The 25,368-nt window shown below is 39.3% G+C and overlaps 1 protein-coding gene across 2 annotated transcripts; it reads left to right on the forward strand.

Annotated features, from left to right (window-relative positions):
* Positions 1–686: 686 nt before the first annotated feature.
* Positions 687–25,277, forward strand: LOC122313564 (phosphatidylinositol 4-kinase alpha 1). Of its 2 annotated transcripts, none has more exons than XM_043128676.1 (26): positions 687–1,824; positions 1,982–2,323; positions 2,426–2,587; positions 2,846–3,016; positions 3,185–3,343; positions 3,438–3,565; positions 3,728–4,034; positions 4,549–4,717; positions 4,951–5,168; positions 5,619–5,777; positions 5,911–6,090; positions 6,991–7,518; positions 7,616–7,975; positions 9,749–9,963; positions 11,178–11,355; positions 11,549–11,685; positions 11,825–11,975; positions 12,298–12,564; positions 13,326–13,403; positions 13,963–14,022; positions 21,344–21,516; positions 21,592–21,787; positions 22,652–22,792; positions 24,003–24,211; positions 24,440–24,601; positions 24,747–25,277. In XM_043128676.1, the coding sequence occupies exons 1-26, from the start codon at positions 826–828 to the stop codon at positions 25,003–25,005; spliced, it is 6,108 nt and encodes a 2,035-aa protein (XP_042984610.1). In that variant the 5' UTR covers positions 687–825; the 3' UTR covers positions 25,006–25,277. The 2 variants fall into 2 exon arrangements, with proteins under 2 accessions (XP_042984610.1, XP_042984611.1); XM_043128677.1 differs by having other exon boundaries at positions 13,963–14,010.
* Positions 25,278–25,368: the final 91 nt, after the last annotated feature.

Raw genomic sequence — 25,368 nt, forward strand, 5'->3', positions numbered from 1 at the left:
TGCTTTCCTTAACTCGTGATCTTATAATATGAATTGTGGACCTCTCTAAAAAACATCTGAAAACAATATGGGACAATGCACCCACCCCCTTCACCACTTCCACTGGAAGTTCTACCGTCACTAACGGTGGTTCCATTGTTCGTATTTTTGCGAACATAATTTTTCCATCTTTTTATAAGATGACATCTTATTGTAGGATATGGGTAAGGACTAAGAAATTGATTCCAAATAAATTTGTTTTTTTCGTTTTTCCATCACTTTGCACTGTTATTTATTGTTTATTACGGAACCCCACTCCCTCTTTAGTATCATCTTTTTAGTTTAATGGAGTTAAATTGTTTATAAAAAAACACATATCATCTGTGTATAATATTTAAATAATAAAATTTTATTTCTAAAATTTAAAATTTATTTTTTAAATTAAATTATAACATATAAATATTCATTCATTTTATAATAAAATAATAAAAATAAAATAAAAAGCACTTCAAAATTTTGGCAGTCGTCCCACGAGGACGGGAAGCAACTTTACAAGGCAGCGGTTAAATGCATAGCCGTAGTACGAAAGAGGAGAGGTTCCGAGGGGGCGCGAGAGAGGCTTGCACCGCAAGTAAACCAAACATAACCTAACGGCATCACCTAACCTCCCTGAATTACATAAAGGCATCATATATTTATTTATTTATACTACGCAGAAATAAATAGACTTGAATCTGATAATAACAACAGCGACATTAACGATATCATGGAAACTAGACCACCAATGTGCGAACCCTAGGAACATTCTCCATTTTCCCTGTGAGTCTTAGGATTCCATCGCTGGAAATGGAGGCTCTGAAGGAGCTCTGCGACCTGGTCGCGCAGAACCCGACCCTTTTCTCTGACAAACTCGAGTGGCTGTGCAACCGGTGCCCCCAACCCGATTCCCTTTTTGCCGGATCTCCTCGGGTCTCCCGCTCTCAGCTCAATGCCGTCCTCGCCGTCTCCCGCTTCCTCTCCAAATGCTCCGATTTCTCCGATCCCCGACCAAAATCCGTCATCCTCGGGTTCCTCCGCTCAGTTCCCTTCTCGTTTGCGGGGTCTTTTTGGCCTCAATCCTTCACTACCGACTCGATCGCCTCCTTCTTCTCCGATTTCCTGAGCTACGTCTCCAATGCCGCCGAATTGTCCTCCGATTTCGCCGCAGAGATCGCAGGGTTCACCGGAGACGTTGTGTTATCGGCAATTAGTGAGAATTCCTCGATTGCTAGGGTTTTCTTAACGGCCTTGGCGCAGAGTTTCCTGCCCATTTTGCCATCCGATGCCGATAAATTGGTCATTTGCCTCATCGATCAGCTCGCGATCCCGGTCCTGGTCCCCGGCACACCGAGAGAGCAAATTGCAACGTCGAATTCTGCGACTTCATCAACGCAGAGCTCCCCGTTGAGCGCGAACCATTACCACCAGAATGAGAGTGCGAGTCCCGGAAATGAGGTGAGCCACGTGTCCGGTTCAACCTCCAGTTCGAGGGTTGGGGACGAGGCCACGAGTGCGACGTCATCGAGGGGTTCGATGGTGATAAATGGGGGAAGCATCGTCTGGAAGAGTGGGGTCGATCAGTTGGCTCTGAATCTGGGGTTCAATGATGGGGGTGGAGGTGAAGCTACGTTTAGGCAACAGGTCGCTTCGTTCGAGGACGAGTCCATTGAGAGCTTGGAAAAGCAGGAGATTGCGTTCAAACTCATTGCGCATGTTTTGGATAAGGTCCATATTGATTCTAGACTTTCGGATCAGGTGAGGTTGATCGTGAAGAAGCAGCTCCAATCTTTATCCTTTTTTCTGAAGGTAAGGAGGTTTTCAATGGTACAAGTTTGAAATATATATTATTTCTTATATGTCACCTGTAGTTAGTTTGTGTGTTGTTTTTGGGATAATTAGAACTTGAACTAGTTAAAAGAGTTGGGACCGAGAGAGATTGTTGAATTGTTGGTTCTCTGGGCAGATTCGGAAGCGGGATTGGAACGAACAGGGAGTGCTTTTGAAAGCCAGAATCAATAGGAAGTTGTCGGCTTATCAGGCTGCGGCAAAGTTGCAAATTAAGAGTATTGTGGTCCTTGACTCTGACGGAAAATTCACTAAGAGGTTGGTGCACGAGGCAGTTGCATTGCTGATTGACGCGGCAGAAGCTTGTTTGCTCTCGGTGTGGCGCAAGCTGAGATCTTGTGAAGAGCTCTTTGACTCCTTGCTCGCAGGAGTTGCACAAGTTTCTGTGGCTCGAGGAGGTCAGCCACTCCGTGTTTTGCTCATCCACCTTAAGCCCATTGCGCTGGCTGTTTGTGCACAGGTATATAGTATGGTTGTGTTATTTTGCATCTTATTCACGTGCAATATGGTAATCTTTTCTCTATTTATTCGTATTGTGTTTTGTACAATGTAATTGAAGCAGGCTGATACTTGGGGCAGCAGCCAGGGAGCTATGTTTGAGAGTGTCATGAAGACTAGTTGTCAAATAATTGAATCTTGCTGGACCAAGGATCGGGCTCCCGTGGACACATATATCATGGGATTGGCTACAAGCATACGTGAACGGAACGATTATGAGGAACAGGTTAGTATGGATATTGCTGGTGTCTTTTGATCAATAAAATTTGTTTACCGATAAAAAAAACGTATGGATATTGCTGGTAATTTGGTTTGAGATGGTAATTATTTTTTCATATCCAAAACTTTTTATTCTCTATCAGGGGGAAATCTTCTTGTCAAAAAGATATGTTTTTTCCTAAATTATTGTATCTTTGAGATTTTCCTTATTTTATTATCAACACTCGATATTATTGCATGCCTTTTTAATCTTTACCTATTTCAGGGTAATAAGGAAAAACAGGCCATTCCTGTAGTGCAACTCAATGTTATACGCTTGCTAGCTGACTTAAATGTGGCTGTCAAAAAATCCGAAGTGGTGGACATGATATTGCCCCTTTTCGTTGAAAGCTTAGAAGAGGGTGATGCCTCAACTCCTAGTTTATTGCGACTCAGAGTATGGAATCTTTGTCTTCCGAGCATGTATCTGTTGATGTGAATTTTACATATTTTTTTTATCTGTTTAGTTTGTTTAGCATTGATCACTATCACTGTATCAGATAGATGTTGCTTCTTTGGAGTTGGTGGCAAGTATCTTAACTTTTCTCACTAAATTTTACTGCAGCTTCTTGATGCTGTGTCTCGCATTGCAAGCCTAGGGTTTGAGAAGTCCTATCGTGAGACAGTAGTTCTGATGACAAGAAGTTACTTAGGTAAACTCTCAAGTCTAGGATCTGCTGAAAGCAGAACAGTTCCACCTGAAGCCACTACAGAACGCGTTGAGGTACTTACTATGTAATAAAATGTACTGGCTTAATGCTTTAAGTTGCTTGACACTGTATTTTCTCAAATGGACGCTCACTGGTTCAATCACATAGACTCTTCCTGCAGGATTTCTTCTGATTGCTAGTGGTCTTACGAGTGTGAAACTGCGCTCAGACTATCGTCACCGTTTGCTATCTTTATGCTCGGATGTAGGCCTGGCTGCTGAGTCCAAAAGTGGAAGGTAGAACTCTGTTTGTAATTACACTCATGCTATGTAATCATGGTGCTTCTATCGATTTCTTTTTTATTTATGATGGCACATGCTTGTCTTCTGGAGGCATTATTTTCTTACCACAATACATATTGGAGACTTCAATCTTTATAGTTGATACTATTATTGCAGGAGTGGAGCAGATTTTCTGGGGCCTCTGCTTCCTGCTATTGCTGAAATATGTTCCGACTTCAATCCTACTATAGATGTGGAACCTTCACTTTTGAAGTTATTTCGCAACTTGTGGTTCTATTTTGCTCTTTTTGGCTTAGCACCGCCCATACAGAATTTTCAATTACCAACAAAGTCAATGTCCAGTACACTGAATAGCGTGGGAAGCATGGGTGCTATTGCTCTTCAAGCTGTGGGTGGACCATACATGTGGAATACACAGTGGTCTTCTTCTGTTCAGCGTATTGCTCAAGGGACTCCTCCACTAGTAAGTTGATTCTGAAGAATTTTCTATGTAACGCTTGTTTGTTCTTTATCCTAGTATTTAGTGTCTTGTATACTTCCTGTGTACTTGGGCTATGCCTATTTCGATGATTTACTTTTTTGATACTCTTATATATATATATAAACTAGTATCTAGTGTCTTTTGGTTCTTTTCTTTGGTACCGTGGGATTTGTTTTGTATTTCACCAACTGTTTTTTACTATAATTGTTGTTTGATTGTTGTTTTGGAGAATTTGTGTAAACTTGTTTTGGATATTCAATTTCAACAGAATATCATCCATTCATGTCTTGATATCTCACTAATTGTTTGGTTGATTATTGAAATCACTCTGTTAGGTTTCTGTATTGTAGTAATTGTGTCTTGTCTTGGATGCTCAGTTTCATTTACTTACACATGTTTAAATTTTCAGGAGTAGATGTGGCATTCTGATTGTTGTTTTTTTGGGTCAAAGAACTGTATATGTTTATACTGCATGTGGGGTTGTGTTTCTCTGTAGGTTGTTAGCTCAGTGAAATGGCTCGAAGATGAGTTAGAACTCAATGCTCTTCACAACCCGGGCAGTCGTCGAGGGAGTGGCAACGAGAAAGCTGCTGTGACCCAGAGGGCAGCTCTTTCTGCTGCTCTTGGAGGACGAGTTGATGTTGCAGCAATGAGCACAATTTCAGGTTAGAGGAATTCCTTGGTTTGTTTTTAATGAAAAGCTATTCTTTCCTTTGTTCATTCATCACAAATTGATATTTTGTTGCTATTGATGTTGAAGAAGTATGCTATTTTGGAGTTTTTTTGGTCACCATTTTCAAAGATCTTGAAATAAAATGTATTGATAATTCTCCAATATACACTTTTGGTATCTGAAAAAACATTTGCTTTTTTTTTTTTTTTTTAATTCATTTTACAGGTGTGAAGGCTACCTATCTCCTTGCAGTAGCTTTCTTAGAGATTATACGCTTTAACAGCAATGGTGGCATCCTCAATGGTGGGACTACTGTGACTACTTCTAGAAGTGCCTTCAGTTGTGTCTTTGAATACCTAAAAACTCCCAATCTTATGCCGGCTGTCTTCCAGTGTTTAACAGCAATTGTCCACAGGGCATTTGAAACGGCAGTATCGTGGCTGGTATAGCTGTGTTTTCTATCAAGCTTTTGAAGCAATTTTATTTACATTTAGTCAACAAAATGCCTGTTGCAGCATAACGGCTTGGGCTTATGCTTCTTGCATTGTCTTGAAGTAAATGATTCAAAATTTCTGGGGAAATTCTTGTTCAGTTCTTTAATTTTCCTTACAAATAAAAATCATCCAATTCCTCAAATAAATGGATGGTTTAGGGGATAGGGTGCAATGTAATTTATATTTTCTTTTTTTAGCAAACTCACCATCTTAGGTGGTGGTATAAATCAGTCAAAAGTCCATAATATCTCCTTTTATTTGTAATTATTTTTTACTTCTCCAATGTTATCTTCTGCTGCTTCTCTCCTCTTTTTTTTTTTTTTTGATAACTTTCTGCTGCCTCTCTCCTTTATCTTTCCATAATATGTGAATATCACTGATCATTTAGTTTTGCTTCAGGATGATCGAATATCTGATACAGGCGACCAAGCTGAGGTTAGAGAATCTATTCTATTTGCCCATACCTGTTTTCTTATCAAAAGTATGTCTCGGAGAGAGGAACACATACGGGATATTGCTGTTAACCTGTTGACTCAGTTTAGAGATAGGTTTCCACAGGTAATGTATTATTGGTATTGCTATTATCATTTACATGTTTTTTATTTTTTATTTTTTATTTTTTATAATTTATAATTTTTTATTTATACATTTACGTGGTACATTTTAAACAAATGAGACTACATGAATGCAGGTTTTATGGAATTCATCTTGTTTAGATTCTCTGCTATTCTCAATTCATAATGAGTCACCTTCTGCTGTTGTCGATCCTGCTTGGATGGTGGCAGTTCGTTCTTTGTACCAAAAGATAGTTCGAGAATGGATCATCAAATCACTTTCATATGCTCCTTGTACAAGCCAGGGTCTTCTACAGGTTCCCAGAATACTCTTTATTGCTCTCAGGGTGGTTATAATCATGGATGCTGAATAGTTTTGTATTTTGAAATTTACCCAACTGAGATTTTTTTTTTTTAATTCTTATTATTTGTAGGAAGTACCCCAGTACATAGGAATTTTACAAGAGATTCATCTAATTGTGAAAAGGGAAAAGTGCTAAAAAGTCTTGGAAATTTTAATAAAAAGTCTTCAAATAGCTCCCTCGGGGAATTACATAACACCCAACAGAGTTATTTGTCTGATATAAGTTTGATTTACTTCCCAAGGCGGGTCTGAAGAACTTTGCTTTGTTGAGGTTCGACATCATAGAGAAAAAGTGTGCGCATGTATATATATATTCATATATATATATATCAGATTGCATTCATATTTGAGGAGATTTTGTTAAATATTATGACCATTTGGAATTTAGTTAAGTATCTCATTTTACCAAAAAGCTATTTAGGATCTGTTTGGTTATCCTTCAAGTTTTAAACACTCGGAACAACTGATTATTTATCACATCCAAGTTAGAATGTCCTCTTTGCAACAAATGGTTTGCTTGAGAATGAATTTGCTATTCAGATTCCATGCAAAAGAGTGAAGGACAAATGGAACCATCCATATTTATTCTTAGATAAAATTATCATCCTTTTGGCTTTTATAATGCCAGTTTTTTTTTTGCAAGCACCTAATGTCTTATAGGTCTCTCCTCTTGTATACTTCCTGTGTACTTGGGCTATAACTATTCCATTCATTCAACATAACCTTACTTTTACTGTTCAAAAAAATACTGGTTACTACCACTACTTCTACTTTCGCTAAATATTATAGATAGATTGTCAGAAATTTTTAGTTTGTTTCAATTTTTTTCTTGGATTTTGCTTGTATAATTCAGGAAAAGCTTTGCAAAGCAAACACATGGCAAAGAGCTCAGCATACAACCGATGTGGTTTCTCTATTATCTGAGATAAGAATTGGAACAGGTAAAAGTGATTGCTGGACAGGCATACAAACTGCAAACATTCCGGCAGTTATGGCTGCTGCTGCTGCTGCATCAGGAGCAAACTTAAAATTAACAGAGGCATTTAACTTGGAGGTGCTCAGTACCGGTATAGTTAGTGCAACAGTGAAATGCAACCATGCTGGAGAAATTACTGGCATGAGAAACGCATGTAGTACCTTTGGATTTCAATCAGGGGCTTCAACAGGCTTTGGGCTTGGGGCTGGTTTTCAAAGGTTGATATCCGGAGCATCTCCTCAACAGTCACAGGCTGAGGATGATTTATATGATGGGTGGTTACTTACGAACTTTGTGCGTTTACTTCAACAATTTGTTAACACTGCAGAAAAAGGTGGGGAATTGAACAAGTTGCAATTTCGAAAAATTTGTTCTCAGGCCACTGCATTACTTCTGTCAAATCTGGTAAAATACATTTCAGATTTTCATTTCGTGTATTTTGAGAGAATGGAAGAATATTCAAAGAGACTGAGTTGTCTTTGTCCGAATTTTTATCTGGCAGGGTTCTGATTCAAAATCTAATGTCGAGGGCTTCTCACAACTCCTACGTCTTCTTTGTTGGTGTCCAGCTTACATTTCTACACCTGATGCAATGGAAACTGGTGTTTTCATTTGGACGTGGTTAGTTTCTGCTGCACCTCAACTGGGATCTTTAGTACTTGCTGAGCTTGTTGATGCATGGTTATGGACAATTGATACAAAGCGAGGCCTTTTTGCATCCGAAGCAAGGTGTTCAGGCCCTTCTGCAAAACTAAAGCCTCACCTTGCTCCTGGGGAGCCAGAAACACCACCTGAAATTGATCCTGTTGAGCAAATAATTGCCCATAGACTATGGCTTGGATTTTTAATTGATCGATTTGAGGTTAGGAATTATTGACCTATCCCTCTGTCTCTGTTTCCTCCTATCCTATCTTAATTACTCATTGTATTGGATGAAATGTGATGCTCATATTGAGGAAAACACATTTAATCAATGTTTCACTTATCAACCATTTGCTTTGTTCTCCTTTTTATTTTTTAATCTCAGTAAGTTATATTTATTTAATGACGTGGAATTCGAAGTTTGTTTAGTCAGGGGATTAAGTTTTGAAATTGGGTTACATTTCTTTTTCTTCTGGTAAAAGACAAAATACTGAGTCACAGACTCACATGGCTGTGAAAGTAAGAAAATTCATTCGCTGATAGGTGTCCTGATTTTTTTTTTTTTTTTTTCCCACAAGTAATTGGAAGCAACACAATTAATATTGCTGGGCTGTTTCTTCAACTCCTGATGCTGTCTCACCTTAGGAGTTGTTTGTTTTCACTGCGAAATTATCACAAATAGAGGTTGGCTCAAGTGATAGATCACAATGCCTTACAAGGAGGATAACCGAATTGTTTGGCCTTCTGTGTCATTTCCTATTCAATACCGTTGATTGAGTTATGGCAGATATTTTACTTCACAGAAAGTTATGGTGGATATTCAGTTACTTTATTTGCATTTCTCACTTTCTTCTCTAATCGGCTGCTTAATTTTTTTACAACTAATAACAATTCATTAAAAAGTGCAGAAGGGCGCAAACCTCATACACAGGAAGTATGCAAGAGAATCCTAAATAGTAGAAAATGACTAACCATATGATACCCCATACTGACTGGTAAGGGATAAGAGTAGGTGGTGTATGAGATCCTAAATTGTTTGGGAAAAAGAAGTTCTTGCCCTTTATAATGGTTTCAATGGGACTCCAATGGTATCACTGACTAGTCCTTTTAGAGTATAGGCCATGTAGATTGGGTCTCCCTTGGGGCGTTACAAGTGGTATTATAGTCTATCCCACCCAAAAATGTGGTACCTGAGCCATGCCGCCTATGACGAACAGGCCCCATGAGGATGTCGGGAATTTAAGGGGGGATTTTGATACCCTATACTGATTGATAGGTGATAAGGGTAGGTGGTATATGAGATCCCATGTTGCTTAGGAAAGAGAAGTTATTGTTCTTACTCTTTATAATGGTTCCAATGGGATTCCAATTGTATCATGAAGTATTCCTTTTGGAGTATAGGCTTAGATGTGGCTTGGGCCTCCCTTGGGATGTTACAAACCAACTTTGTAATTACCAGATGCTTTTTCTCATGGTAGATTGTCTTATTCAAGTGATGCAGGATCTCTCCTGTAATTGCTTTCGTTCTCTCTAACTATAGTTCTTTGAATGAATTAAGTGGAAAAAAAACCAGCAAGTGGAGGTTTCTGTTAATTGTAAGACAGTTTCTTTTTGAATAAGGTGTTAAGCATATGGAGTCAGCAAATTATAAATTATGGACTTAGCAGAATTTTTAATCATTTGACTTTGCTAAGTCCATAATTTATAATTTGCTCCTATGCTTAATATATGACATGGACTAAGGGAGTCATTTTCAGTTAAGTTCTGTTCTACTGAACTCCATGCTATAGCCTGAATCCTCTTCTTATCATAATGTTTTTGAGCCTGCATTAGCCTGTTTCTTAACTTTCAGTTTTTTTTTTTTTCATCGGGCACATGAATTTCAACAATGATTGGCCAGATTTTGTGGTACTTGGATACTAGTTGCCTCATTTAATTGGAATTGACTTTAGACTTTTCCTGTTGTTCCCTTTATCTTGTTTTGGTTGTATAGGTAGTTCGACACAACAGCATAGAGCAACTCTTGCTCCTTGGTCGGCTGCTGCAGGGGACCACAAAATTCCCTTGGAATTTTTCATGCCATCCTGCAGCCACTGGTACTTTTTTCACAGTTATGCTTCTGGGGCTAAAGTTCTGCTCATGCCAGTCACAAGGCAATCTGCAGAACTTTAAAGCAGGGCTTCAGCTATTGGAAGATCGAATTTATAGGTAACTGCAAGTTACTTTTTCTTGTTATTTGGATTCTGCATCTTAGTGCACAGTTTCTTGGTACTTTTGACTTTCATTCACTAGAATTTCTCCACATGTATAAAGATTGCTCTTGTCACCATACTAAAAACTTAAAGTTCATTGTTTTCTTATTTTTGGTTCTCTTTTCTTCCAGAATTTTGCATACCCTGATACAAACTATGGAGCTTGTGACTAGATCTTTGATTGTGATGCATGTATGTGCAGCTATAAAATTTATTATAGTGGAAGTTTCAAGAGTTGATAACAAGGGACTGGGGTTGGGGAGGTGTGTTCCACTCCAATTCAGGTTTGGTGTATTTTGGGTAGTTTTCACGGGCTTTTGAGTCATTCGGGGCACTCTAGTATGGGCTAGGTGTTTTCTTGTATACGTCTAGTGTACTTAGTTACTCCTATTGATATATATAATATTTTTACCTATCAAAAACAAAAAAAAAAAAAAGTTTCAAGAGTTGATGTAGGTTCTAGTTAGGAATTTAGTCGCAACTTATAAGATTTGTTTTGATGATGGTATATAGTGAGAGTCAGCTGCAAGAATGGTGAATACTGCGAGTGCTGGCCGCAAGAATTTGATGACATTGAACCTCACTACGGTAGGGACCTTAAGATCCACCCTGGAGAGTAAAACTCCTAGATTATAAGATCCCACCTATCAGAATTGTGTACTAGGTACTCTAGGGGGACTCGTAGTGTGGAATCAAACCAGGATGTCTGAGTCTACAGCTCATCCCAAGATTGTCTTTTTACCACTAGGCTGCACCCTGACGGGCAGCTGTAAGAATGAAAAAGAATATTTGGTAACTGCGATTTTGCAGTTTAAATACCTTCATATTGTCCTTTGTCTACCCATTGGTGATATTACGTTTCTGATACCGAGGCTTATGCAGTTTATTACATACTGTGCTGGAGTTTGGACACTTGTCCATTTGTCTTGGTAAATTGTTGCACTAGAGCTTAGTTTGCTGTCAAGTTTCTATTTTAGTATTCCTGTTGTCTAGAGTGTAGTATGTATTTCCTTTGTATACTTCCTGTGTACTTGGGCTATGCCTATTCGTGATAATAAAATTCTTATTACTTATAAAAAAAAAAAAAAGTTTCTATACTCAAGATGACATCATCAAGCAAACTTGCATATTCTTTTTGAAATTGAATGTTGTTTTTGTTGTATGTTACAGGTCCTCTTTGGGCTGGTTTGCTTATGAGCCCGAATGGTATGACATGAACAATATGAGTTTTGCCCTTAGTGAGGCTCATTCTGTCTCTGTATTTGTTCAGTATCTTTCAAATGAGAGAGTAGATCAGTCTGAATCAAAAGCACGACCACGTGAAAATGGAAGTTCATTGATTGATGTGGTAAGGTGGCTATATTTGCATTGTAGTACATGAAATCTACAGATGGCTTTTCAATGTTCAAAAGACATGCTCTTTTTAGTTATTAAACAGTCTTTAACTGTTTCCTATAGTTATATAAAAAAAAATGTTTCCTATAGTTAATATTGCAAGCTCTATGTGCATTGTATCCTTAGAGTTATTTTAATATTTGCAGAATGATCAGTATCACCCTGTCTGGGGCCAGATGGAGAACTACACAGTCGGAAGAGAAAAGAGAAAGCAGCTACTCTTAATGCTATGCCAGCATGAGGCCGACAGGCTAGAAATTTGGGCCCAACCCCTAAACTCAAAGTACTCCTTTATCATACAGAGAAATTTCATACTTTTTTCCTTCTCTTGTATTTTGGGTGTCTTTGTAAACCTTATGTTACATAGTTGATTCAATATGGGGATAAAACATTTTCATTTTGCATCACCATTAACTTTTCAGGGAAAGTACTTCCCGGTCTAAAATTAACTCAGAAAAATGGATTGAGTACGCTAGGACAGCTTTTTCTGTGGATCCTCGGATTGCCTTTTCCTTGGCATCAAGGTTCCCAACAAACACACATTTGAAAGCTGAAATAACTCAACTGGTTCAGGTATGTATACTTATAATGTATCTCTTTGGATTTATAAAAAAAAAAAAATAATGTATCTCTTTGCTATTGCCAGACTATCTTCTGTGTCTCTCTAGGGTATCTTATATGAGTAATTGTACCCACACAACACTTTTCACAACACATTTCGTATGTTTTAAAATAAGGATATTTTGTGAAGTCATGTTACTTTTATGAGCTATTTACAAAAATACCCCTCATTTTAAAACATAGTTGTGTAAGGTATTGTGAAAAGTATTGCATGTTTACTCTTGTCGATCTTATATTGCTTGATATCTTAATTCACGGGGGGTTTTTCTTTCAGTCACATATATTGGACATACGCTGCATTCCTGAAGCATTGTCCTATTTTGTCACCCCAAAGGCAGCTGATGAGAATTCTGCACTTCTGCAACAATTGCCACACTGGGCTGCTTGTTCAATTACACAAGCTCTTGAGTTCCTCACTCCTGCTTATAAGGGTCATCCACGTGTTATGGCATATGTGCTTAGGGTTCTGGAGTCCTATCCTCCTGAACGAGTAACCTTCTTCATGCCACAGCTTGTGCAGGCTCTGCGATATGATGAAGAGGTTGGTTATCTAATGAAGATGTGTATGGCTTTTTTCTGTGAGTTTGTAGGTTTGGTTGGGGTGTGGATCAGAGTGGTGGTGGGTGTGTGTGGATATGTTTTCATTCTGTGTTAATAGCATGTGTAAGTTGAACCCAACAATGGACATTTTGACTCTAGTTTTGATTTTTAGATTTTGGACAGGTGCATCCAAATCCAATCTCTATTTAATTTGGGTTGGCTATGTTGTATGACAATCCAAATTATCCCAAACCTGATTCAATTATAAGTGGGTTTTACATTCCATGGATTATTTGGCAGTACAAACTAAAACCTACCTTCATTTTGAATGACTTATATTGGATGAAACCAACAAAGATTGTATTGAAATTAAACATTTTAGGTTGGCTGTAGCTTTTTATACCACCTATCCAAAAAAATAAAATAAAATTGTAGCTTTTTAATCCATTTTTTTTACAGCCATGTTTTCCCTTCAACCTACCGAACAGAACTCGCTAGCCCAATGGAAGCCAATTTCAGGGCAAGCACTTTGTTTGTTTGAGTTGCAGGCCCAAATAATGCAATTATGTATATGGTATGCCAGTATCTGTGCATGTGTCCATGAGTTTCTTATTTCGCTTGTAAACCCTAGCTAGGTATTACTCATGTATATATCCTGTGTACTTGGCTATGCCTATGATTATGAATAAAACTTCTTGATTATCTATAAAAAAATTGTGAATGCGTTATATGTAGCTGATTTTTTATTTCATCATTTTGCAGATGTTGGTTGAAGGATATTTGCTTAGAGCAGCTCAAAGGAGTGATATATTTGCTCATATTCTGATCTGGCATCTACAGGTGTGGAGAATATTTAACTGTGAATAATACAGCTGCCATTAAATGTTTTAGTATTTATTTATGTAACACCATTCTTTGTAACCTTTAGCTAAGTGTTTCTCATGTATACTTCTTGTGTAACTGGGCTTTGCCTATTTCTATGAAAATAATTTCTTGATTGCATATAAAAATATATATATATATGTAACACCATTCAGCATATAAATATGAATGAGGACATGGATCTTTTTACTTCACTAATTCAAGTAAAATGCATCTACAAATTAGGATGACGATTTTTTTTTAACTTATAATGTTTATACTAATGATTTGTAGATGCATTTGAAGATTTCAGGTCTATTAAAAAAAATATGACCATCACGCATGAAGAAGGGGTTAATGGTTAATTGCAATAACCCTGATGTGGCACCATCTTATCCTTGTCTATTCTTTACTTATTGGTGTATCTGTTTATTTTTCCTTTGTTGTGATTCGGTGATAGAAACCGCAAAATATAATATGCTTTCACTGAAATCTGTTTTGGTTTCAATTTGATTGGCACTGACTTTAAGAATGACAGGGTGAGACGTGTGGACCAGAATCAGGTAAAGATGCTGCCGCTGGGAAGGTATGTCCTCATGTATGTTTAGTGTACTTCAGATCAAATAGCACACGACAGTTTATTCATGATATGAACTACAATCGACTGCTATTGAAATTTTTATCATCAATGTGATGGAGATAAAATGATGTTTCATGTCTTGAAAAATTGTTTGTATGAAAATTGTTCATATGTACACGCATGCACACATATTTTTCCTTGTGATACACCTTAGTTGAAAGAAATGGAAAATTATACATAAAAATCTGAATCTATTTTCCATAAGGCCATCATTATTCTAATATAAAAATAAATATTATATACTCATTTTCAAATGTTCATTCAAATCTAAAATTTATTTTTGATGGAATATATACTAATTAATGGGTTAGACATTTAGAACTGCTGAGAGAACACTTGTTATTGCTTTTTTTATTTTTTTATTTTTATTTTAACATGTACAAGTAAGAATTTTTTATTAATAAATGCAAAAGGCACAACTGAAGTACATATAAAGCATATGAGGGAGACACCAATCTAGGAGAAATACTTCTTTTTTCTTTTTTATGATAAGTAACCAATAATTTTATTGAAGAATTGATGGCTTAGTAACATCATTGTGTGGCTTTTAGATTTCTCTCCGTACAACCCCTGCATGCATGCACGTAATCCTCACTCCGGCACCTCTCGCCGGAGTTGATCTCTTCCCCTCCTCCTTTCCTTCCCCCTCTTCTCTGCTCTGCATCCCCTACCTCTCCTTTTCCCCTGCTAAAGACAGATGGCAGATACTAGATTTTTTTCAGTGGAAGCAAAAACTTTCATCTTTAAGAAGGAAGGAAACAATAGTTTCCGCATCACTGAAAGAAACAGGCGTATGGCCCTCTTTCTTCTCATCAGCGGGGCAGCGGCTTCATGGGTAGTTAAAATGGTGGAGGAAGCCACCGAGTATAGGTGGCGTGAGTCTTTCTTCAAAAAACTAAGGGTGGGTAACAATGGGGTTCTCACGTTGCATCTTCTTAGGAATGCTAGGGGCTGCTATCTTCTGCTGGAGGAGTTCAACAATGGCCGGAGAAGAGGATCACTGATTATCCCAGAAGGAGTTGAGAGCTGTGGCTGGGAGGGGTTTGCCTATAATCTGAAAAAGGTGGCGGAACACAAGGTGGTGCCCACCGTGGGATGCTCGAGTCAGGATGGGAAGACAATCTCTTATGCCGCAGTTGTGGCTGGTTCTAAGGCAGAAAACAGCTCTGCCATGGTGGAGAAGGAAGGAAGGACTAGTCTTTTCCCACAGCTATCTGTCAGAAATGTAAAGCTAGGGGAAATAGAGGGTGTTTTTTGGGATGTCAGGGCAAGGCTTTCTGGAGTTTTTCAGGAAGTTTCTACTCTGATGAAAAAAGTAGACCTGGGTCTAAGCTATGTGATGGAAATAGGAAAGCATAGCTCTGACTCGTCGCACGTCTCTGGGCAATCATCTCCAAAAGAGATGCAAGTCTCTGCAAGGAAAGAATTTAAAGAGAAGGGCAATGGGCTGGGCATGTGGACATAAAAGGGTAAGGGAGTCATAAGTGGAATTAACGGACTGGATCCTCAAAGGGACTTAAGCCCATCTCCAAGGCCTTCAGGCCCACGTCCCAGGTCCTCTAGCCACACGGGTTCCCAGTCTCGAAAGGCTTCAAGCCCGAGCCCTAGGTGTTTGGGCCCCATCCTCACAGGCTCACGGACCGCAAGCCCACAACCACCACCCGGCCCAGTAACCAGCTTACCGAGCACCCGTTTCACACAAACGGGTCAGCAGACCTTCTCCGCCTCCTCTACGCCGGATCTGGGTCAACCCTCCCTGCCGGCGTTTGCACCGGCGACGCAGAAGCCTCCGACGGCCGCCGATATTCCCTCCGACGGTCATAAGAACCATCCGAAAACACTACAGCACGTCGGGATGGCTGGGTTTCTCACGGTCGGCGCTTCCCAGGCTTCTGTCAACACAGAATCGACCCAGAAGGTACCGGCGGTTGCACCGGCGACGCAGAAGCCTCCGACGGCCGCCGAGATTGCCTCTGATGGTCATGAGAACCATCTGAAAACGCTACAGCACGTCGGGATGGCTGGGTGTTTCACGGTCGGCGCTTCCCAGGCTACTGTCAGCACAGAATCGACCCAGACGGAGCCGATGGGGACCTGCGACCCCTTCACAAGCCTTTCCGAGCGCACCCCGGCGGCGGAGGACTGCTCTTCATCTGAGCTAGGTACGGGTGAAGCCTCTGAAGCTCTTTTCTCACATCTGGGTCTTTCTAAAGACCTGTCTAGGGTCCTATGTACTGAGATGGAAGCCTCTCTTGCGGATGGGAGGACCTCAGACGAAGAAACTCCTTATGATTCAGATTTGCAGTTAACATGTAGGGAGTTTGGGACGGATTTGCATTTAACTGAGATGAATGAAACTGAGGACATACCTAGTCCCCTCTGCTCTCTACCACCAACAGTTCCTTGGGATGTTTCGCAACCTGATTGGGTCATTCAGAAGGTTAATGATATGTGTCAATTCATGGGGATGTCTTGCGAAGGCTTTGAGGATCAAATGCAAGCTCTTTTCATCGCAATAAGAGCAGGCCAGCCCTCTCATGCCAAATCCGTGGGAAAAAAGGAAAGGGAGCTACGAAGACTTACCTGCTCTATAAACTATGGCACAAGGGAGGGCAGCGCGAGCAGGGGACGCACTAAGGATAGGGTGAATCTTGGCGATCCATGAAGCCCAAGATCCTTTCATGGAATGTTCGTGGCCTGAATGACCCGAACAAACGACTTAGGGTGAAGAACCTTCTAAGGGATTGGCATGTAGATGTCATCTGTTTGCAGGAAACCAAACTATAGTTCGTTGACAGGCATATAATAAGAAGTTTGTGGAATTGCCCTTATGCAGGATGGACCACACTTGCTTCAAAGGGCGCCTCAGGGGGTATTTTGGTGATGTGGGATAAGAGAGTAGTAAATTTTGTTGAGGACTGTGTTGGGGATTTCTCGATTGCGTGCTCTTTCTCTAATGTTGGCGATGATTTTGTTTGGGGGTTTGCAGGTGTCTACGGGCCAAATGAGGATAGCAGAAGGAAATTTTTTTGGGATGAAATAGCTGGCTTTTGCAGTTGGTGGGACATCCCGTGGTGCATAGGGGGCGATTTTAATATCACTCGCTTTCCGAGCGAGCGGTCGGGACTTTCTAGTTTGGGCTCAGCTATGGCGGACTTCTCAGCACTTCTTTTCGAGTTAGACCTGATGGATCTTCCTTTGGCAGGAGGAGATTTCACTTGGTCAAATGGAAGGGCCTGGTCGCGTTTAGACCGTTTTGTCGTTTCCTCTTCGTGGGAGACTCGTTTTCCTACGCTGTGTCAAAAACGCCTACCTCGGTTATGTTCTTATCATTTTCCTCTTTTACTAGATTGTGGGGGCCTTCCGGAGGGGAGGAGATATTTCAAGTTTGAGAACATGTGGCTAAAGGCAGATGGGTTCACTGAAAAAGTCAGCTTGTGGTGGGCATCCTACCATTTCACGGGCACCCCTAGCTATATCCTAGCGGGAAAGCTGAAAGCTTTGAAGAATGATCTAAAGAAGTGGAATTTGGAAGCCTTTGGGAACATTAACGACCAGCGAGACAAACTTTTCACGGAATTGAAACATTTAGATGAAAGAGAGGCTGAAATGGGGTTATCAACTGAAAATATTGCAAGAAAATTGACTGTAGTCGCTGAGCTGGAAAAAATCACCCTTATGGAGGAGATCTCATGGAGACAAAAATCACGGGCACTTTGGTTAAAGGAAGGAGATAAAAGTACAAAATTCTTTCATAAGGTTGCAAACTCTCATCGAAGGAACAATGCCATAGAGGTCCTTCATGAGGAGGGCAGGGTTATATCAGGTCGAGATGCCGTTAAGGATCATATTGTCCAATTTTATGATAGGCTTCTCACAGAGCAGTACCCTTGGAGGCCCAAGGTGGACGGTCTAGTTTTTGATTCCATCGACCAGACAAGCGCAGCTTGGCTGGAGAGACCTTTCGAAGAGGATGAGGTGTCCAGTGTGGTAAAAGGTATGAACAAAGATAAAGCCCCAGGACCAGATGGATTCCCAATGGCTTTTTTTCAAGCTTGTTGGGATATCATTAAGGAGGACCTAATGAAGGTCTTCTCGGAGTTTCACTCTTTTATGAAATTCGAGAAGAGCTTTAATGCCACTTTTATCGCCCTCATCCCCAAGAAGGCGAGGTCGGTAGAAGTAGGTGATTTCCGACCCATAAGCTTGATAAGTGGGATCTACAAGATCATCTCTAAAGTCCTAGCAAAGCGCTTGAGTGAAGTCATGGGGAAGCTCATCTTGAAGTCGCAAAATGCCTTTGTAAAAGGAAGACAAATACTAGATTCGGTCCTCATCGCCAGCGAATGTCTGGAGAGCAGAGTCAGAGATGGCATCCCAGGTATCTTGTGTAAATTGGATATGGAAAAGGCTTTTGATCATGTGAATTGGGACTTCTTGTTATATGTTCTTGGTAGGTATGGTTTTGGGGAAAAATGGTGCCAATGGATCAAGCATTGTATTACAACTACCAGATTTTCTATATTAATCAATGGCACTCCCGAAGGTTTTTTCAACAGCTCTCGGGGTTTAAGACAAGGAGATCCACTATCACCGCTCCTTTTTATTCTTGTCATGGATGTACTGAGCAAAATGATGGAAGGAGTGGTGAATAGGGGACTCATCTCGGGTTTCTCAGTGGGAGGTTCCTCCCAGGGAAGCATGTCAATCTCCCACCTTCTTTTCGCTGATGACACATTGATCTTTTGTGACCCGGATCCAGATCAAATTCGCTCTCTAAGAGGACTTCTCTTCGGTTTCGAAGCCGTCTTAGGCCTTAAAGTGAACTTAGCAAAGACGGAAGTAGTCCCGGTTGGCAGGGTCTATAACTTAAATGAAGTGGCTGACATTTTGGAATGTAAGATTTCATCCTTGCCTATGCGGTACCTTGGACTTCCCTTGGGGGCCCCTCATAAATCCAAGGTAGTGTGGGAAGGGATCATCGAGAAAATGGAAAGCAAGTTGGCAGGTTGGAAGAGGATTTACTTATCTAAGGGAGGGAGAATCACACTTATTAAGAGCACATTATCTAATCTCCCAACGTATTTTCTTTCTCTATTCCCTCTGCCTGCAGGGGTGGCAAATAGGATGGAAAAGATCTTCCGTGATTTCCTTTGGGGAGGTCTAGAAGACACAAAGAAATTCCACTTGGTAAAATGGGATCAAGTATGTACTCCTTTGGCTTGTGGAGGATTGGGCTTAAGAAAACTAAGAACCTTCAACAAGGCACTTCTTGGGAAATGGTTATGGCGCTATATGCACGAGGAAAATGCTCTTTGGAAGAATATTTTGGACGTCAAATATGGAACCATTTGGGGTGGGTGGTGTACAAAGGAAGTACGAGGTGCGTACGGAGTGGGAGTTTGGAAATTTATTCGGAATGGTTGGAATGACTTCCTCGGCAACTGCAAATATGAGATGGGAAGGGGCACGCAAATCAGTTTTTGGCATGACATTTGGTGCAGGGATGTAACTCTAAAAAGTGCTTTTCCTTCTCTCTATAGGATTGCGCTTGATCCGGACTCCTCAGTGGCTGAGAATATGTGTAGTACTGCAGAGCCCATTCATTGGTCTGTGAGTTTCACTCGCGCTGCTCAGGATTGGGAGGTGGGAGACATCACAGATTTTTACAGCATGCTATATGCACTGAAACACAGGGCAGGAAGGGAGGACAGATTAGTATGGACATGCACCGGGAACAAGAAATTCTCAGTTCGCTCATATTACAAGGCCTTGACAACCCACTCCCCTAATACCTTCCCTTGGAAGAGCATCTGGAGGAGTAATGCCCCTCTCAAGGTCGCTTTCTTCGTTTGGTTGGCTTCTCATGGCAAAATTCTGACAATAGACAAGTTAAGAAAGCGCGGTCTAATTATAGTGGATTGGTGCTTCATGTGTAAACACGACAGTGAATCAGCGGACCACCTTCTCCTTCATTGTGAAATAGTCAAGGCCTTATGGGATGAAATTCTCTCAAGACTTGGTATCGCATGGGTTATGCCAAAGAGGGTAATAGATTTATTGTACTCCTGGCAAAGGATTGGAGGAAATCGACAGATCGCCGCTGTTTGGAAAATGGTGCCGTTATGTCTAATGTGGTGCACTTGGAACGAAAGAAACAGCCGCTGTTTTGAGGACAAGGAACGCTCCCCGGCTGGTTTTAGGGATTTTTTCTTTCATACTCTGTTATTGTGGGCCTCCTCGATTGTACTAAATGGAAGGAGTTTTAGTGACTTTTATGCTACTATCCGTAGCACGTAGTTTGTAATTAGGCTCTTTCTTGTATACTTCCTGTGTACTCGGGCTTTGCCTATTTACGTGGATCAATAAAATATCTTTTATCTATCAAAAAAAAAAATTTTATTGAAGAGAGTTTTTCCTCTATGGTGGCTACTTTTGGTGATTCGTGATGGAAGTATTGGCTTTTGGCATCGTCAATCAGATTAGGCAGTCCTCTACCTTGATTGTTGAATTTTTTAGATGTCTTTGAGGGATAATCATGGCTTTTGCAACAAGTGCTGATAGATTCACACATTTTTGAGCTATCACCAAAGGGGGTCCGTGCACTTCGTATCACAGAGTAGGAAGGTGGTGAAGAATATTGTTCCTGATGGACCATAAGTGACTGACAATTTTCATTTGCAAGGCAGAATTCTTTTCTTCTTTTTTTTTTTTTTTTTTTTTTTTTTCTCTCTCTAAAAAAGAAATTCTGAAGAAAACTGTCTGATGTACTCTCAGTCTATTTGGTTTTGTTGGCAATTCTCTGTTTCTCATGTCTGCTGTGAGAATTTTATGATATGCACATGTATCATAATATACTGCTACTATTGTGAGAGATGCAGTGATTCCGATTGCATTTTCATTACCGATGTATATTTTTCTGATCTCTTGTAAGATTTTGTGAACTCAGATCAATGAATTATATGAGTATATGAGTACCCACATCCTTGGTTATTTTAAGTGCTAGTGGTTGTTATTGATATGGGGCACATGTTTCACCATTGGAAGCCTCAGATATGAATTTTAAATCTGGTGCGCTCTGTTGTGTTGCATTGGTATGAGAAAATAGCATGGTCCATTTTTAAAGACTGGTATTGCAAGATGTGTTTGCATGACTCTGCTTTGTTATTATACATTTGTTTAAAATTTTCAATTGTTATTATGGTAGGGATTGATGTTTTCCTTGTAGTAGTCTTTCAGTACATGCTGAAAAGCTTGTATATATCTTTTGTGATTTCAGAATAGTTTATTTCAAGCACTGTTGCCAAGTGTTAGGCAGCATATTATCGATGAATTTTCTCCCAAAGCACATGACATTTTTCAAAGAGAATTTGATTTCTTCGACAAAGTTACATCGATTTCTGGCGTACTTTTTCCACTTCCCAAGGAAGAACGCCGAGCTGGTATCCGGAGGTATGCTTCTTAGATGTTAACTCTTAACCTTGTAGTATTGCATCTGGGGGTCGAAACTAATATTTGCTACAACAGAGAGTTGGAGAAAATTGAAGTGGAGGGAGAAGACCTTTATTTACCAACTGCTCCGAACAAGCTTGTCAGGGGTATTCGGGTGGATAGTGGAATTCCCTTGCAATCGGCTGCAAAAGTCCCAATAATGATTACATTTAATGTGGTAGATCGGGATGGCGACCATAGCAATATAAAGCCTCAAGCTTGCATTTTCAAGGTAAGCCCATTGTCCTTAAAACTTTCGTTGATATCCACCTATGAGTTAAGAACCAAAAATCACAATTTTCAATGCTAATGTGAAGCTTAATCAATAAATGGAAATTTAAACAATTAAGCCACTCAAGTTTACAGGAGGCTGGTTTTCTTTCTGGTCGGCACCATGTTCATCATATGTGGTTTTTAATTCATATTTGTTACAACTGACTGTTAATCCTAATCAAATTGGTGGGTTTGGCACTAATGGATCCTCATAAACTCTTTAGAATTAACTGTGTCTATTTTTTTCTTGATTGGTTACTACGTGCATGTTTGGGATTGCGGTGGGAAATATAGTTTATATCTTTAGGGCTTATAGCGTATAACTTAATTAATAAGTTATACTATTAAAACATTATTTATTGTTTGGTAACCATATGTTTAAAACACTTTCAAACATGTTATGCTTGTTTGGAAATGAATTAAAAAAGTGCTTTCTGAGGTAGAAATGACGATTATTTGAATTTTTAAAGATTATGATCATATCATTGGAAGTTTGAAAGTTGTAATTATATTAAAGTTGTATGGGTATATTCGTCCATTAATAGTCTTTTTAAAATTTGAATAACGTTGCGCAATATTCAAAAAAACACTCCTCAAACGTACTTTTTAGCTTATTTGAGATTAAAAGTGCTTTAATATGCAACACCCAAACAACCTAATTTTTTCATTAAAAACCTTTTAAGCTATTTAAGCACCTTTTAAGACTCCTACCTCAAACCCAAACAAGCCCTACATCTATTTTGATGATGTATATCTTCTTACTGATCCTAACTTGCTCTTTCAAGGTTATTATGTGTGGCTTAACTGAGTTTTCTTGTTCAAGGTTGGAGATGATTGTCGTCAGGATGTTCTTGCTCTTCAAGTGATAGCACTTCTTAGAGACATATTTGAAGCAGTTGGACTTAATCTCTATCTGTTCCCTTATGGTGTTCTCCCAACTGGCCCAGAGAGAGGCATAATTGAGGTGAGTTTTTACCTTACACCTTGAAGGATTTTGCTTGAGTGCTTGCAAATTGCACTCGTTGTCCTCTTGCGGTGCTTCTTGTTTTCTCACTGCAATGTTACATGAACAATTGCTAAATGACCACGGAAGACAGGTTGCGAGACTTTATGTACTTTTTAAAGTTGCCTTATTATGTAAGATATTTTATGTAGATTTACACAAATTTGCAAGTGAGAGATCATTTCTTTCTTTGTTTTAGTTTCTTGGAAGTCTAGGTGAGAAGATTTGGAACGTTAGTTATATTTATATTTAAACTTGAGTATTTTTTTTTTTTAATTTAATTCTTTCCCTCGTTATTTTATTTATTATTTCTGAACTTTCGTTTTTAGGATTTCCTAGTTGAATAACTTATAAAAAAGAATTTCCTAGCTGAATTCGACTGTATTGAATTTTCCAGAATTGCAGGATCTTCATTCGAACTTTAGAACGTTAGTGTACTTTTATTTTTAATTTATTGTCCAAAATTAAAGCAACCGAATTAGAAATCTCTCTTACCTAGATTTTGTTATGACAAACCAACTAAAATAGAAAAACATAGTAGAGCCTAAATTGTTGTTGAAGTGGACCCTTACTTGAAGGTTCCAGTTAGCTTAGTACCTTGGTGTTTGTATCATAGGCCTATGATTGGAATTTTTCTGTCACTGGGATGAAGGGGTATATTTTATTTAGTCCCACCACTTACTCTGCATTGCATGGACCAAGCGGCCTTTCCAGTGATACAAAGAAGTCGGTCAATTTTGTTACATGCTTTAATCTTGTACCATTGAAATTTTTGGGGGTATCTAAGATCAAAATGCATAGTTTATTTTGCACTTTTAATAATAAAGTTAACTTATTTATAAAGAAAGGTATCTGATTTCATTTGAGTTTCAATATGAAAGTTGGCAAGGCCCTATCAAGCCTCTTGAGGCTGGAAGCCTGAAATAATTTCAACATACCTGTTGTGCTAGTTTTCAAACCATGTATCGCAAGATACCTGTAAACAACATATGAATTAACAGGGAATTATCCTTTTATTAAAGATAAAATGTTTAATTAATTCCAGAAGATTTAATACATTTTCCTTGCTCTGGATGGGATATTCTTTGAATAATTTCTCTCGGCCTCAACGGATTGACTGATACACCATGCATATATAGCTTCCTTCTCTAAATGCTATCTTATCTTGCAGGTTGTGCCTAATACACGGAGTCGAAGTCAGATGGGTGAAACAACAGATGGTGGTTTGTTTGAGATTTTTCAACAGGACCATGGGCCTGTAGGCTCTCCTAATTTTGAAGCTGCACGTCATAACTTCATCATTAGCAGTGCTGGTTATGCAGTTGCCAGCCTTTTACTTCAACCTAAGGATAGACACAATGGGAATCTTCTTTTTGACAAGTATGCTGTCTCTTTTTTCCTGATTTTATGTGTGTATTGTACTTTGTGATTATTCCAGGGTTTATTCTGATTTAGCTCTCCATTACAACAGGGAAAACTTAAGTCAGTTATTTACTTGCTTAATCTCATTGGCCACTTTCTTGGAAAATGTTTATATAAGGGCCTTTCCAAATACTAGATTGAAGATAGTGTAGAAATAAATCCAATGCTAACTTCATGTCAATGCAGTGAAGGGAGGCTTGTTCATATTGATTTTGGATTCATCCTAGAAACTTCACCAGGGGGAAATATGCGCTTTGAAAGCGCACACTTTAAGCTGAGCCATGAGATGACACAATTACTTGACCCATCCGGGGTCATGAAGAGTGAAACCTGGAACCAATTTGTGAGGTGACATTTGTTTACTCTCTCTCTCTACCTTTCTTTCAAATCAGCATCCGTGAATGAACTTGATCCAGATCAAAAAACAATGTGTGATGTTATATATGTGAACCGAAGTTTTAATATGTTTGCTTGTTACCATATATGTCCACAGTTTATGCGTGAAGGGGTACCTTGCTGCCCGTCGGCATATGGATGGGATTATCAACACAGTTTTGTTAATGCTAGATAGTGGATTACCTTGCTTCAGCAGGGGTGATCCCATTGGGAACCTTCGAAGGAGATTTCATCCTGAGATGAGTGAACGAGAAGCGGCCATTTTCATGATGCGTGTGTGCACTGATGCTTACAACAAGTGGACAACTGCTGGCTATGACTTGATTCAATATCTGCAGCAGGGCATTGAGAAGTAAAAGGCTTTTATTTATTTTTTATTGTTAAATTTATTTTTGGGTGCTCGACTTCACTTGTACATGAATGCATGTAATTCTGTCAATTTATCGTCACTTAGCTGCGATTTTTCCTCGGGGAAGCCCCCCTGCAAGTAGTGTTGAGGAGGTGAGTAATGTAAAAACGGCTGACACAGAATTGAGGTCTTTGTAACCTAGTCGTGGGATTCCTGCTGAGGGTTGTAAAAATATAGTTTGTAGTTATTTATTAATGGGAGTTCGCATTTTAGGGAGTTTATTTGGCTAATAATTATGTCTAAAGCACAGAGATAACAGATTACCATTTAAGAAGAGAGGTGTTGTAATTGCTCCGAGAAGGAAAAAAAA

Source organism: Carya illinoinensis, chromosome 6, assembly GCF_018687715.1.
Source record: "Carya illinoinensis cultivar Pawnee chromosome 6, C.illinoinensisPawnee_v1, whole genome shotgun sequence".
Classification (NCBI taxonomy): Eukaryota; Viridiplantae; Streptophyta; class Magnoliopsida; order Fagales; family Juglandaceae; genus Carya; species Carya illinoinensis.

Excerpts from the sequence above, each read along its gene's own strand:
- LOC122313564 (XM_043128676.1), top strand. The coding sequence starts at position 826 with ATGGAGGCTCTGAAGGAGCTCTGCGACCTGGTCGCGCAGAACCCGACC. Across the intron at positions 4,035-4,548 it reads CTCAAGGGACTCCTCCACTA|GTTGTTAGCTCAGTGAAATG; the intron begins GTAAGTTGATTC and ends GTTTCTCTGTAG. Across the intron at positions 13,404-13,962 it reads TTCTGATCTGGCATCTACAG|GGTGAGACGTGTGGACCAGA; the intron begins GTGTGGAGAATA and ends TAAGAATGACAG.